This window comes from Bombus terrestris, chromosome 11 (genome assembly GCF_910591885.1).
Source record: "Bombus terrestris chromosome 11, iyBomTerr1.2, whole genome shotgun sequence".
Taxonomy (NCBI): domain Eukaryota; kingdom Metazoa; phylum Arthropoda; class Insecta; order Hymenoptera; family Apidae; genus Bombus; species Bombus terrestris.
Window position 1 is genome coordinate 17,592,637 of NC_063279.1, and position 13,261 is coordinate 17,605,897.

The window sequence follows — 13,261 nt, forward strand, 5'->3', positions numbered from 1 at the left end:
GGTGAAACGACAGTCAACACTCTTTCTGTGTTGCCATTGGTAGAGTGTTATTTCAGCTAGCAACCAATACTGTGTATCGTAATTAACTTATCGTATATTTTGCAAAAATATTAATAATAATAATTTAATATATTCTAATGTAACTTTTTATATAAACATCTATCCATATATCGTTGACAAATTAAAGTTTCTTAACATATATCTAAAATACAAAGATAACCAATGAAAAAGTAGTACTCGACAAGATTTTAAACTCATTTCTTATGTCTTAAGCGTGGTCTTAAGCTTACGTTAAATTTTAAGTCAGTTTTATTTAATTATCAGAATTGATAATCACTGGTTATATTGTACTATTTATTGTATACTCTATATACGTATGTTGAAAATATATATATTAGATATATAGATTAGATATATATTATATCTTATAATTCATTATTTTGTTGGTTGGAATTTATATCATACATCAGTTGTTTTAAATTTGTATACAATTTTAATGTGTTCAAATGGATAGTGGTGATATTGATGCTAAAGTTGAAATTCAGAAGACTCTGATATCTCTTAACGAAATAACATTAAAAATGTAAGCTTTAAATAAATATGAAATTTAGTTTTTTTTATATTCTGTAATAAATTATGTCTGTAATTAGCAAAAAATTGGCATGCAAAGATATTCTAGAAAATAATCTCATTCATTCAATAAACAAAAATAAATGATACAGTTTTCTTTTGTTTTTCAGAAAAAATGAGTTGAACATAATTAATGACCTCGTGAAAAAGGATGGACAACTTCACACAGCTGTGGTTGATGCAAATAAAACATTAACTGTAGTAGCCCAAGATATGGGCATAAATGTTGAGAATATTTTAAGTAATGAGAAAAGTGAAAATGAATCTCAATTCAACTTAAGGGATATTATATCTTCTGCTGCTTTCCAAGAAAAAATATTGGCATGTTTAAATAATATGTGATCCTTATTATTTTTAGTAAACATTTTGTATATTTATATTTACAAATTGTCTTATACAAAGAGTAGAAACAAGTACAAAATTTATATTTTTTTTATCTTTATCTACTTTTCATTATTAAAGCTTTGATTCTGTCAACCAATTGAACTTTTGTTGTTTACGATCAGCCTGGGGATTAATCATAATGTTTATCATGCTAGGAGAATCATTGACCTATAAGGAATTTATTTATTAAAGTTACTGACTGTTATAAGAATTAAATAAAAAATACAAATTATATTTACTTGAAGGCATATTCTGAGTGCACGTTGTATATCTTGTACAGTGGTGCAGAAGTGACCTTTGCGACCAAACATCTCTAACATTTTTTCATAATGTGTTTCCGATGTTAAAGAATTTGGTGGTATTCTAAAAGTTATATATATAAATACATGTGTAATTTTGTCAATTTTTATGAATACGTCTGCGATATTGAAAAAAAGGACTTACACCTGTGTTGGTTCTCCTGAAGCTTGTATTTGTCTAAATGTTTCATTATCCAGACCATTATAAATACCATTATTATTTATAATGATGACAATAATAGGTAGTTTATACCTAAAATATTGAAAATTACTAAGAAAATTAACTTTTATGATCTTAATATTTGGTAATTTCAGATACCTACCTAAACATTGTTTCAATTTCCATGCCAGAAAATCCAAATGCACTGTCTCCTTCTACACAAATAACTCTTTTTGTGGGAGCATTTTTTTTACAATAAAGGGCGGCTGCTATAGCAAACCCCAAACCGACGCCCATTGTACCAAAGGTAGCAGCATCTAGTCTGTGACGGGGTTGATTATTTAATAAAATCGTTTTTCCTATGTCCATTGTATTAGCTCCTTCTGAGCAAATAATACAATCTACAAGAAGAAATTAAATATTTTTATTACTTATTTCCATAATTATCATTATAAAATATCGTTTAATTTAAATGAGAAATATTACTAACCAGATGGAATTATATCTTGAATATGTTTAAAAACGGCATAATAATTTAACGGTACCGAAACATCCATTGACATTTTCTGTAAAATAAGCAACAAATGTTAATAATAAAAATAAAATATGTTATTTCTCAAACTAATATTAATATATGATGCTTACTTGAATCATTGCTCTATTTTTATTTGATTTGGCTAGTAAATCTTTCCACCATGGACTATTTTCTTCAACAAACCATTTACGTTCTTTCAAAATGGTAACAAGACTATCTACAGTTGTAGATATATCTGATTGAATTGCAATTGCGGAAGGAACAGAATTGTGCAGTTCCTCTGGACACAAATCGACCTAAAATATAAACACTCAATTTTTGTTCACAAAAATTATTTCATAAAAATAAAATTGTAATACCTGTATCACTTTAACATCAGGCTGGAAACGAGGTGGTTTGCCAAAATGTAACATCCAATTTAATCTAGCACCTAGTAATAAAATGACATCGCTTTGTTGCAATGCAAATGTTCTAGCACTGGAAACGCATCGTTCATTCGTGTCCGGAACGACTCCTTTTCCCATCGGCATAGGAAGGAAAGGAATACCGGTTAAATATACCATACTACGGATTTCATTCTCTGCTCTTCCATAGGCTGCTCCTACAATACAATTTTGCAATTATATATTGACGGGAAATTTTTTATTTGTGTATTCTCTTATAATTAATGCCTCTTTTAATAATATTATATTATTAATTACCTTTTCCTATAATCAACAATGGTTTCCTTGCTCTCATAAGCAAATTAGCTGCTTGTTGGACTAATCGTTGATCGGGAAATACCAGTGGCGGTGGTGGACATGATGCAACTTTATAAATGTTTTCTTCGTCGATTGATTGAATTAATAAAGTAGCTGGTAAATCCAGATACGTAGTACCTACAAATATTCGTAACGTAGGACCGCGCAATATTTTATATGTTTGCTAAAAATAGTATGCAGTGAATGTACCTGGTCGACCGTAGGTAGAAAGTCGGACGGCCTTTTCCACATGAAGCGGTATTACCGCTGCAGACGGCGGCCGGGCAGCATATTTACAATAGGGTTTACTGCATTCTACCTGTGGCCATTCCTGAAAACCTCCGATGCCCTCATGATCTTGAGCACATGATCCACCAAGTACTATAAGCGGCCTGTTTAAGAATTAATAACATGTAAATTACAACAATATGTACTAATAGTAGCATAGCAAAAAATTAAAAATTGATTTCCAACGTTTTTGCACCTTTTAACATGGTTCTTACGTAATCGACTATAAACGTTTCATGTAAGATTACTATTTTTTTTACGAAACGAAAGATTTGTATATCACAGAAATGCATTAGTCGTAATCCGACAACAATATCAAGTTCTAAATCGTTGCAACATATTGCGCTAATGAATTTCCCACAGAAGATATGTTAACTCTGTTTGCCTTCAGCTAGGACACGCATTTTTGATTACAAATTTTTATAATATGAACCATGTTACATTATATGCATTAAAAAAAACTTGAGTAAGATTCACCAGCAATTTATTTGAGCGTTCGCCATACCACCGACAACATGAAGTAATCCTGGTCCAGAAACGCACAGTACGACGGCTGGTTTCCCTAATCAGACTAGTCTAATTAATACAAGGACATCGCAATAAAAAAAGATTGTTATGGGCTATGATGAATTTTAATTACATCTTTCGATTCCTATGCTGGGATTTATATTTTATGTTATGCTCTGTTTATATTTTATATTAATTATTTACACTTTTTTGCGCTTACTCGTCAAATATCCGTAAGCTTGCGCAGCATAGCATGCAGCTTGCTCATTTCTAAATCCAAGATATTGAATACCCGCCATCTGCATGGATAGTGCTAGCTCAATTACAGGATGTCCCATTATACCGAAAGCATACTCGACACCCTGTTTTAAAAAAAAGGAAAATGTGTAGTATTTCCAAAATGAAAAATTTAATAAAATAATTTTTATATTTTTAATATATTTTATAGCGTAATTAGTATGATGTGTTTTTAGAATATGCATGTATAATATGTGTATACTTCTGACAATGTTATCAGGTTGATACACGATGAATGAGAAATCAGCTAAAAGACGATAAGCTTTCCTGAAGAAACTAAGAGTACAATGGATAAGTTAATTACACTTTTTGTATTTTGTATACTAAGAACAAGGATGATAAATAGTTATTTTGATGGTGACTAGTTATACAAATTTAAATGATAAAGCGAGTTCAAATTAAAAAAATCAGAAGTTTCTACATAAGTGTTTTGCTTTTATGTGTATTCGTTATCAAGAATGTTTCTGCGCGTTGCGGTGGAGTGATAAATTTCTTGCATAAGTGTTTTACAGAAATAAAGGTTCGAATTTTATTCATGATTCTTTAAAAACAACGTAATTTGTATTTTACTGCATTTTATATATTTTATTATACAACAATCAATTGGGAAAGTAATTGGAATACAATTAAATTAAAAATTAGTTGGAACAAAAGGGAAATGCTCTGCCATGGTGAAGAGCGAGTTCCGCTTATATCACGAGTGAAGAAACGTAAGTAACTATTTATGAAGTCGTTACAATCATAATGATTTATGAGATAAAATTTGACGAACTTTGTAAGTTTATGTTACGAAATAAATATAAAATATCTTAAGAAATAGATTATTCGTAAACGTTACCTGTAACATAAGTTATATGTATTTAGATTGTTTTAATTTAAAAGTTCATAGTTCATTTTGTAAGGTACAAGTCATAGATCTCTGGAAAATTTCTAATTGAACTTAATTAGTTAAGTCTTCAAAACAAAACAAAAAGAAGACATGCTTTAAGAAACTTTTTAATTAATTTTAATTAAAATCAAAATTTTTAACATATTTTAACAGAAACATATTTTAAGAGACTTTTTAATTGAAGTATACTTCCCTCGAATTTTCTAATTAAAATTCGACCAACTGATTGTATTTATTAAAAAAGGATTTCATTAAAAACAGTCTTTGATAATGTTACACGATAATGTCATTTGTCAGTTTATTACATTCATATACGTCATAAGTGATAATCGCTTTATCATCTGATATGAATGTTACAATGAAATTTTTATAAATCTGATTTGTAATTTATAACGATTAATTCCCAGCTCGATCATAATTCTAATTGTGATATTGTAAATAAAACTTGTCTAAATGACTATAAGGATATATGTTTATAATATTAGTAAATAAATATATTTCATAACCTTAAATGTCATTATGACAACAATAAAAAAAAAAAAAAAGAGAAAAGCAGAAAGGACAAGAGAAACATAAATGAAATCTGATTACATACTTGTTCTTTTAAAGATTCCGCGGTTATTTGATTTCCGTTCTTCATTTTCAGATCGATTCTATCAATATGATTCGCACAATACGATGTTATCCGTTACCGCAATTCCAAGCAACTGACAAATCTGGTGATGTACTTCGTACCCATTATCGACGCGTCGATGAATTTTATAACTAATAAAAAAAGATGAAGTTCAATTTTCTTGTAATTTCAACGAATCTTTAGTAGACAATTTTCTGGGTACCATCAGCCTGTTTGTGGTATTTACATACTTAAACATTAAATTTACCATGTAGAGATTGTTCCAAAAACGGAACACCTATAATCATTCGTAGTAATCATTTCCTTTAATTGCTAATGGGTTCAAGGTCATGGCCGTCAAAGTCGCATGCGTCCTTCAAGAAAAATAACAAACTTGTTTTTTATAAATGATAGAATTGATATCAATTAACATTTATCTATTTATCCAAATATGAATTGTAAATAATAAAATTAAAATAAATAAGTAAAAATAAATAAAAAGTTGGAGAACTAGATTTTTTTATCAAACAAAAGGAAAGTTAATTTTACTGCAACATTGAATGTACGCCGTCGTTTGGGCGGCAGGTCGTTTTTCGGACTGCTGTCTCTTTATTTAAAAGCACGTACCTGAACGGAGCTTAGTGCGAAAAGGATAACGGGTCTCCAAATTATGACTTGCAGGGTACCTGAAACACGACCGTTCGAGGTTTGCAAGAGTTTTTCTATTCAAAAACTTTCACCGTTTCCTTTATTTCCGAGTTGCCTTATTGTCAATGTCTAGCCCTTGAAAATGTACGGAAATCCATGATTTATTACGGTACTGTTACTAACATCTTCGTCCACAGGCGATTTCATTTTTAACATATTATTTTCCTAGAGTAAATTAGGAGATTCGAGATATAACTACGCATTATATGGACTCCTACTTTTAAATAAATTTTAAAAAATAATTTTGAATATTGTGTGAAAAATTTATTTAGGTATAGTAGGAATATTGAGTAAAAATCTTGTCTACAGTCACCATTTTAGAAACGACGAATATTTTACCTGCTTTTGACCTTATCTGAAGCTTGAAATTATCCTACAGGTAGATAAATCCATTGAACATTTCTGTACACGAAACCGTGGATTTACTTCAGTCCAAGAATTTTGCTAAGAAATATACAATGTTTATTGTCCAAGGGTACAGAATAGTTCCAGCGGATAAGACGACCTACCGGTTAAAATGTTCTTTTTTCCTTTCTTTTCTTTTTTTTCTTTAGTATTTAATTTCTACTTTACAATTTGTCTAGCTGGACATTCGGTAAATTAACGGTTAAAATGTATAATTAATTTTTGTGGAACAGAGCTGTCCATGAAATTTTTAGAAAGTAGTTTGCATCCTATCAAAGATGTTTTGTATATTTTAAGCGTGGAATATTTTAACTAATACATCATGTTTCTTCTATAGAACTACGGTACATTGCATAATTATTTAATTTATAGTTAAAACCTTTTTTATAAATGTTCAAATTGATACGGATAATTAACTAAAATTAAAAAAAGGAGAGATGGAGTTTTAGTGTTCATTTCAATAAATGGAAATTTCCCATATGGGTTACGTAATCATCCTACCAGAACATCACCATATTTTTTTATCTAAATTTAAGATCAAATTTTATTTAAAACTGAGCAACTACCATTAAACGATGCAACATACGAGCATATAGTTTAATTGTTTCCGCTGTTTACCGTGATATAAGCAAAAGAGCATTTTAATTGTACTCATAATTAAAAATATAACATAATTACAAATATTTTCGTTAAACAAAGAATTTAGTCTAAAAAAGTATTCGTACTCTCCATTTCCACAACGTCTTATCTTAATTTTTTCTATAAATTTAAGATCAACCTGTCTACCGATCAACAATCAGCTTTTATTCGATTTAATATTTTCGATTTCCTCCTTCCTTTTCATCAGAGTATGCTACTGATTCATAGCATCTTCTTTCAATTAAAATCGTGGTTTGAAACGGTAGCAACAGGGCGTGTTATCAACAGCCAGTTACCGTTGAGCGAAAGTTTATCGGTGGCTATCGAACACAATGATCTTTTGCATAACACCAGTCGAGTTAACGTGCCACGAATATTTTAAGCACGCGCGATAATTCGAATCGATGTGTTCCATTTGGAACAACGATGAAATTAGATTGTGACATTCCTGTAAAACAAAATGTATCATCAACAAAATAAATCGCCGTTTAACATTTTGGCGAATAGAAACAGATTTATATTATCTGTTCTTATTCGGCACGGTTACGACACGATTATATTCGGACAAATATTCTCGCGTGTATTAAGATAAGACCGTAGCGGATTCGTTCCGACACGTTACGTACGAAATGGGATCGGCACTGGCACGACAGAAAATTGAAACATGTGTTTTAAACAAAACTGCTCACGCTATCCGTCACTGACCGATACGTGACGTTGCTGTTACGTGACGGTTTGTGCTGCATAGTATAAATCGACCTTTATTCGTTCGTTCGGTGAAAAAATGCGGTAATGCTACATTAGAAAAGAAACCGACACACAAATTCCGTAGCTAGCGCACAAAATTCGTGGTGCAATCTGCAGATCGCGGAATTACGTAAAATGGCAAATTATTGAAAATTAAGGAAGTCTTGTTTCATGATGTCAAATCAGAGTCGCTCGAGGAACACGCGACAAAAAAAAAAAAAGAATCAGTTCGACTTTTTACATTTATGTTTCGTTCATCCTTGTTTATGTAAACGCAAAATATTTACAATCCTAACAAAGAACGCTTATTTCGTAAATTTTTGTCAGATTGTCTTAACACAAGTGAAAATACGTATAATTAGAATTTTGCTGCAACGGCACAAATAGCAATAGCATAATAGGACGATTTTTACAATTAAATACAATTGAACGTAGCAATTATTCGTTACAAATATAACGTACTTTTAATAGAAACTAAATTCGATAAAAGATGTTAGAAGATATTGAATAAGAAATATTTGAAAAATTTTCAGTTAAAAATATTCTTCAAAGCTTTTGAGTCCCTGTGTAATGTAAGAGAATGGTCAGTGGCAGGTCTGCAGGGGTGGTTAGTGCCGATCCCCAAATTTCGGTGCCCTTTTCTAATTTTTCATGGAAGGGATGTATATACCTGGCTCCCCCACTTACTCTACCTGCTGACTGCTTAAATAAGCTGGCTGGATGACCGATGTCATGCAGTTACTCCTTCGACAGTTTCTGATGTGTGTCGTGTTTGAAAGCTAGTTTTCGTGGGCATCGTTTTGTCCTCTGTTTTACTTCTACGTCTTTCTCAAACGATGTCCTGAGGAAGCATCTCGAGTATCGCGTTAGTTGGTGCGTGTCGTAAATTTCTCTGCTGAAATCGCAGAATGTACAAGCAGTATTACGAGAGGTTTTTCCCACGTGAGTAAAGCATGTATTTTCCTATTTCATTCGCCTATTTACTTTCCAATTTAAACTAAATTTCGAGAAACGATCATCGGATAGTTAGATCAGGAATCACTTCCCTCTTCTGTATTTTTCTCAGTCTTCAATGAAAGCGGTTTTCTGTTTTCAAACTGTTGCTACCGGCAGTACAAAATCTGATTTTCGACGAATGTTGAAACTTGTATGTGTTCAACATAAATTCCACTCTTGTCGGCACAGTTTTCGAATCATGTCCGTTATTTAACCTTCTTACAATCACTTAGATTGCTTACTTAGGTCACTTAGTTATCCTTTGAAAAATCTCCATCGTTTCTTGTAACGGCCTCACTATCCATTTAATCAAAAAATTTTTATTGTTCAATATCGATCGACCTCTGGATCATCGATAAGATTAATAGTGTATAAAGATTAATATTATTGCTCAGTATATTGCTCAGTATTATTTCTTTTTTTATTAACTTTGGATACTGTTTTCACAAGGAAATCGATTGGTAAGCTGATTCGAGTATCCAAAGGAAACTTTCATCGGAATAGTACACGAAACGGAAGTAGAATCTGTAACAGGAGCAGTTTCAATTTTGTAAATAACAGCATACGGTAGCGATAGTTTGTAAATACTCAGCGGAATGTTTAGAAAGTGGTCGAGAACTTTCTTTGAAATACGCGCTATATGTATGTACTAACTAGCAGTAACGACAATTACTTAGAGAAGTTTTTAATAGAACGCAATCTCCGCGTAAAAACTTCGATCGCTTTATGCTGGATTAAAATTTTTTAATTTAAAAATTCCATTTTAAAATTAGAATGTTTCTAATTTATATTTTTATATCAAATTAATTTCCTTTAGATCTTGATAATACACAAATATAAAGTAAATACAAGATCCGTGTAGCAATATGATTGAACATATAAAAGTTACGTTCACGCGAAATATGCAGATTTTATTTAAAAAACAAATGTCAAATTCGTTGCTAAACATCGAGCGATCATAGTCGTTATGGCAATCCGTCAAATTCTCATCATTAATCACTGGTCAATCGTAAGATATATTGCTACGTTTTTTTTTTCAATTTTCTTCGATTCCAAATGTTCATCCTTAGATCTATCCAAGAAAAGGTAGCCGGTATACCCGGATTTTTTAATACTCCTGGCTCTCCATTTTGGACCTCTTTAAGTGAGTAAAAAATCGTGAAGGCGAGGAACATTATTTGAATCCAATAAATTACTGTGTAGATTGCAAACATTTTATCGGAAATTATCATTTTCCTAAACGAAATAGCTAAGAAATAGGAATATAGCAGTTGGATTTCAAAACATTTTAAAATCAAAATACTTTAAATTTATCACCGACCTTCTAATTTGTTGTAGAATGGATTCCAACACGAGTTCTAATCTGCATAATGATGTTCACGGCCTGTTGGACCAACTACATGTGCCGTCTGCAAATGCCGATCCTCGCCGTGCCAATGATCAAAGGTCTACCGGGTAATGTAACCGAGGGTGTCTGCAGAGCCGAGCAGTCTCGAGTTCGCCGCGCGATTTCTTGGTTGGATCCGGGCGCCTATCTGGAGGACTATATCCTGTCGGAGAGGATAGAAGCTACACAAAATGCAGTGGATCCAATGGCACACAATATTCGTGTACGCAGGAGTAATGACGATGGAAAGATTCGTCCAACAAACAGTCCCATAGAACTATTCAATGGCCTACCTTTCGACTGGAGGCCTGAGATTCGCGGTCAACTGATTGCTGCATACAGTTACGGAAATGTTCCTGGTAACTTCATCGGTGGTTTGATGGCTGTCAAATGGGGTGCTAAGAAGTCGATCTTGTGGACATCCATAGTAGCCGCTATAGTGTCGCTGATAAGCCCGATTCTTGCGCAGTTTCACTGGGGAGTTCTTCTATTCTCAAGAATAATCATCGGTGTTACTGGTGGAGTAACTTTTCCAGCCTGTCATAGTTTGGTTGCACAATGGGCACCACCGAACGAGAAGGCCCGTTTTGTTTGGTCTTTACTCGGCGGTACGTTCGGTACCATCTTAACGTATCCTATGATAGCTGGTATTGCAGAAAATATACACTGGGAGAACGGATGGTACATTCCATCGTTACTAATGATGATTTGGATATTCTTCTGGGCTATAGTTACATACGATACTCCTGCAGAGCATCCTGGTATCTCAGATGAAGAAAAGGAATACATTCAAAGGTATATATAGTTGAATTAATGCCATTTGAATACTATTCTTTTTGTTATTTGCCTTTGTTATTGATAAATAGTTTGCCATTGGTTGATTGCTAATTTATTCTTATATAAATTGTTCTGTAAATTTTTCAGTTCGCAAGCAGGCACAGTGAGGAAAGAAAAACCTTCACTGAAGGAAACTCCAGTCAAGGAAATATTTACCTCGATACCTTTCCTCAGTTTAGTCTGCTGCCACTTCGGGAATTTGTTTCTTTTATTCTTCTACCAGAATGCCATGATGCTTTACTTAACGAAAGCTCTAGGATTCGAATTGACGAAAGGCGGTATCGCTGCTAGTCTACCTTGGGCTTGCAGGATGTTGTTCGGATTTTTCTTCAGTTGGGCTGGTGATACGCTCAAGCGGAAGGAAATAGTGTCTGTTACCATAATACGTAAAGGCGCCACATTCTTCTGTAAGTAATCTAATTTCGATTTTCATCAAGAACAGAAATGATAGTTTCTTTTCTTTTGCTGCAGCCCATTTTTTGCCAGGCGTCTTCCTCATTCTAGTTGGCTACGTTGGATGTGACTTAATTCTCGCGAACGTTTTTCTCGTGCTGGCATTAGGTTTCAATGGAGCAGCGAGTATCTCTAATTTGTCCAACAATCAAGATCTATCGCCGAATTTCGCCGGTTTTATATACGGTATCATGAACACAGTTGGTTGCGCTTCTGGCATGATTATTTCTCCTATGGTGGAGGAAATAGCCGGAAAATACGGAGTAAGTAGCTTTCTGTGTCATTTAATGTGGCATGGTATGTATTTCTTGCTAGCTTTACTTTGCACCTGCTTAACGCTTTTTCGCAGCAGCTAACAATTTTTGTGAGAAATCACGTGTTAAATTATTTGTACAAATTATATAACTTTTTTTTGTTTGTGTGTCGTCATCATAGAGCGACGAATATCTTGTTACAGCCGAGTTGTTGACTGGCAGAGGTGCTCTTGGCATATTCGAAACGTCAGTCGACCTTGTACTATGTTACGTAATTCATAGTACGGGTAGTACTGGGGAATCGTGTCTGCGATGCATTCAAAATGAAACACTTTAACAACACAAAATTTCACTATGATCGATTTAGGATTTCTCTTAGCTAAAACAAGCTTTATTCTTATATTCTACTTTTGCAATTCATTTCTCTACCGTTTATTATTTAAACGTGTTATTGAATATGTAATATATAATTCGAAGTACATATTCTGTAATTTTCGCATCATACATGTGCATAAAGTATTAATTAATGTGTCAATATCAGTAAGATATACAGGAAATTGCATAAGTCAAACAGAGGGCTTTGCCAAACTAATCCTCACATGCATCCAAATACTCGTGATGTCGCCTTGTAGGTACTAGTCGTCTCTATATTATCGAATTTATAGTACGAAAAGTACCTATAAGACGCATCACTAGCTGATTCATCCATACTGCGGTATAACATTTCGCTATTTTCATCGCTCTTAACAAAGATGTGCAAGTGTATCGGTATGTGTATTCCAAATTTATGTACACTACATATACATATGTTAACGCTTACGCTTATATAAATTTGTCTATATAATATGTTATTTTTATTAATTTATGAATGTTTTCATCCTGTAGAGAATTATCTTGATTTTATACACAATTGCCTTTTTCTTTTAGAATCCTATTGACAGATGGCAAACGTTATTCTGGATTGGTTCGGGCGTGTGCATAATTTGTATGATTATCTTTCTGTTGGGAGGAAGTGGAAATATCCAAAGCTGGAATGAGATTCGAACCCAACCGGATACGGAGCGCGGCAGAAACTAATTAAATTCTGACTTTTACATTTTTATTAATATTGAATATCTTAATGTGAACACGAATGTGATCAAAAACAAATATTAAGATGTACTTCCAATTTCACACCTATAATAACTATAATTGCATTTTACAATATTTGAGACGTTAACAACTGGAACAAATTATCGTGGGCCGAAGAATATTGTAAATATTTTATAAATTGGTCAACGATAGGTATAATGTAAAATTTTATCAGAATTTGAACTGACGAATTTTATATACCAAATGAAACTTAATTTTTTATATGATGTAAGAATTGTTATTAAATGTTTCGTTAAATAAATTTATATTATATTTCTATTATATATTATTCACTTCTGCCATCTCAATGAAAAATATTTCATATAAATATAATGAAACGACTATACTTACATATAAAAATA

At 32.5% G+C, this 13,261-nt stretch overlaps 3 protein-coding genes across 10 annotated transcripts; 2 read left to right on the forward strand and 1 right to left on the reverse strand.

The window, feature by feature from the left end:
* The first annotated feature begins 11 nt into the window (after positions 1 to 11).
* On the forward strand, positions 12 to 1,252 carry LOC100645605. Its single transcript, XM_003399272.4, has 2 exons — positions 12 to 583; positions 741 to 1,252. Exons 1-2 carry the CDS (start codon positions 507 to 509, stop codon positions 970 to 972), a joined length of 309 nt encoding a protein of 102 aa, XP_003399320.1. The 5' UTR covers positions 12 to 506; the 3' UTR covers positions 973 to 1,252.
* On the reverse strand, positions 979 to 6,692 carry LOC100644973 (2-hydroxyacyl-CoA lyase 1). 5 transcript variants are annotated; one of them, XM_048410504.1, is made up of 14 exons: positions 5,970 to 6,692; positions 5,611 to 5,716; positions 5,325 to 5,494; positions 3,764 to 3,905; positions 3,514 to 3,598; positions 2,959 to 3,140; positions 2,710 to 2,886; positions 2,368 to 2,609; positions 2,119 to 2,304; positions 1,964 to 2,039; positions 1,637 to 1,874; positions 1,459 to 1,566; positions 1,254 to 1,377; positions 979 to 1,182 (listed from the first exon to the last, which is right to left on the reverse strand). In XM_048410504.1, the coding sequence occupies exons 3-14, from the start codon at positions 5,367 to 5,369 to the stop codon at positions 1,087 to 1,089; spliced, it is 1,701 nt and encodes a 566-aa protein (XP_048266461.1). In that variant the 5' UTR covers positions 5,370 to 5,494; positions 5,611 to 5,716; positions 5,970 to 6,692; the 3' UTR covers positions 979 to 1,086. The 5 variants fall into 5 exon arrangements, with proteins under 5 accessions (XP_048266461.1, XP_020721290.1, XP_020721291.1 ...); XM_020865631.2 differs by having other exon boundaries at positions 5,325 to 5,716; XM_020865632.2 differs by lacking the exon at positions 5,970 to 6,692 and having other exon boundaries at positions 5,611 to 5,782.
* On the forward strand, positions 4,006 to 13,176 carry LOC100645295 (sialin). Of its 4 annotated transcripts, XM_012314256.3 has the most exons (6): positions 4,006 to 4,360; positions 4,483 to 4,550; positions 10,176 to 11,019; positions 11,149 to 11,468; positions 11,533 to 11,777; positions 12,696 to 13,176. In XM_012314256.3, the coding sequence occupies exons 2-6, from the start codon at positions 4,499 to 4,501 to the stop codon at positions 12,843 to 12,845; spliced, it is 1,611 nt and encodes a 536-aa protein (XP_012169646.1). In that variant the 5' UTR covers positions 4,006 to 4,360; positions 4,483 to 4,498; the 3' UTR covers positions 12,846 to 13,176. The 4 variants fall into 4 exon arrangements, with proteins under 4 accessions (XP_012169646.1, XP_003399317.1, XP_003399318.1 ...); XM_003399269.4 differs by having other exon boundaries at positions 4,245 to 4,550; XM_003399270.4 differs by lacking the exons at positions 4,006 to 4,360; positions 4,483 to 4,550 and adding an exon at positions 8,645 to 8,783.
* Positions 13,177 to 13,261: the final 85 nt, after the last annotated feature.

What these genes read in the sequence shown, in the direction of transcription:
- LOC100645605 (XM_003399272.4), top strand. Translation starts at nt 507, where the DNA reads ATGGATAGTGGTGATATTGATGCTAAAGTTGAAATTCAGAAGACTCTG. An exon ending in AACGAAATAACATTAAAAAT is followed by an intron (nt 584 to 740) that starts GTAAGCTTTAAA and finishes TTTGTTTTTCAG; the next exon opens with AAAAAATGAGTTGAACATAA.
- LOC100645295 (XM_020865633.2), top strand. Translation starts at nt 9,894, where the DNA reads ATGTTCATCCTTAGATCTATCCAAGAAAAGGTAGCCGGTATACCCGGA. An exon ending in TCCATTTTGGACCTCTTTAA is followed by an intron (nt 9,982 to 10,175) that starts GTGAGTAAAAAA and finishes AATTTGTTGTAG; the next exon opens with AATGGATTCCAACACGAGTT. An exon ending in AAATAGCCGGAAAATACGGA is followed by an intron (nt 11,778 to 12,695) that starts GTAAGTAGCTTT and finishes TTTTTCTTTTAG; the next exon opens with AATCCTATTGACAGATGGCA.
- LOC100644973 (XM_048410504.1), bottom strand. Translation starts at nt 5,369, where the DNA reads ATGAAGAACGGAAATCAAATAACCGCGGAATCTTTAAAAGAACAA. An exon ending in GAAATTGAAACAATGTTTAG is followed by an intron (nt 1,567 to 1,636) that starts GTAGGTATCTGA and finishes TCAATATTTTAG; the next exon opens with GTATAAACTACCTATTATTG. An exon ending in CACTCAGAATATGCCTTCAA is followed by an intron (nt 1,183 to 1,253) that starts GTAAATATAATT and finishes AATTCCTTATAG; the next exon opens with GTCAATGATTCTCCTAGCAT.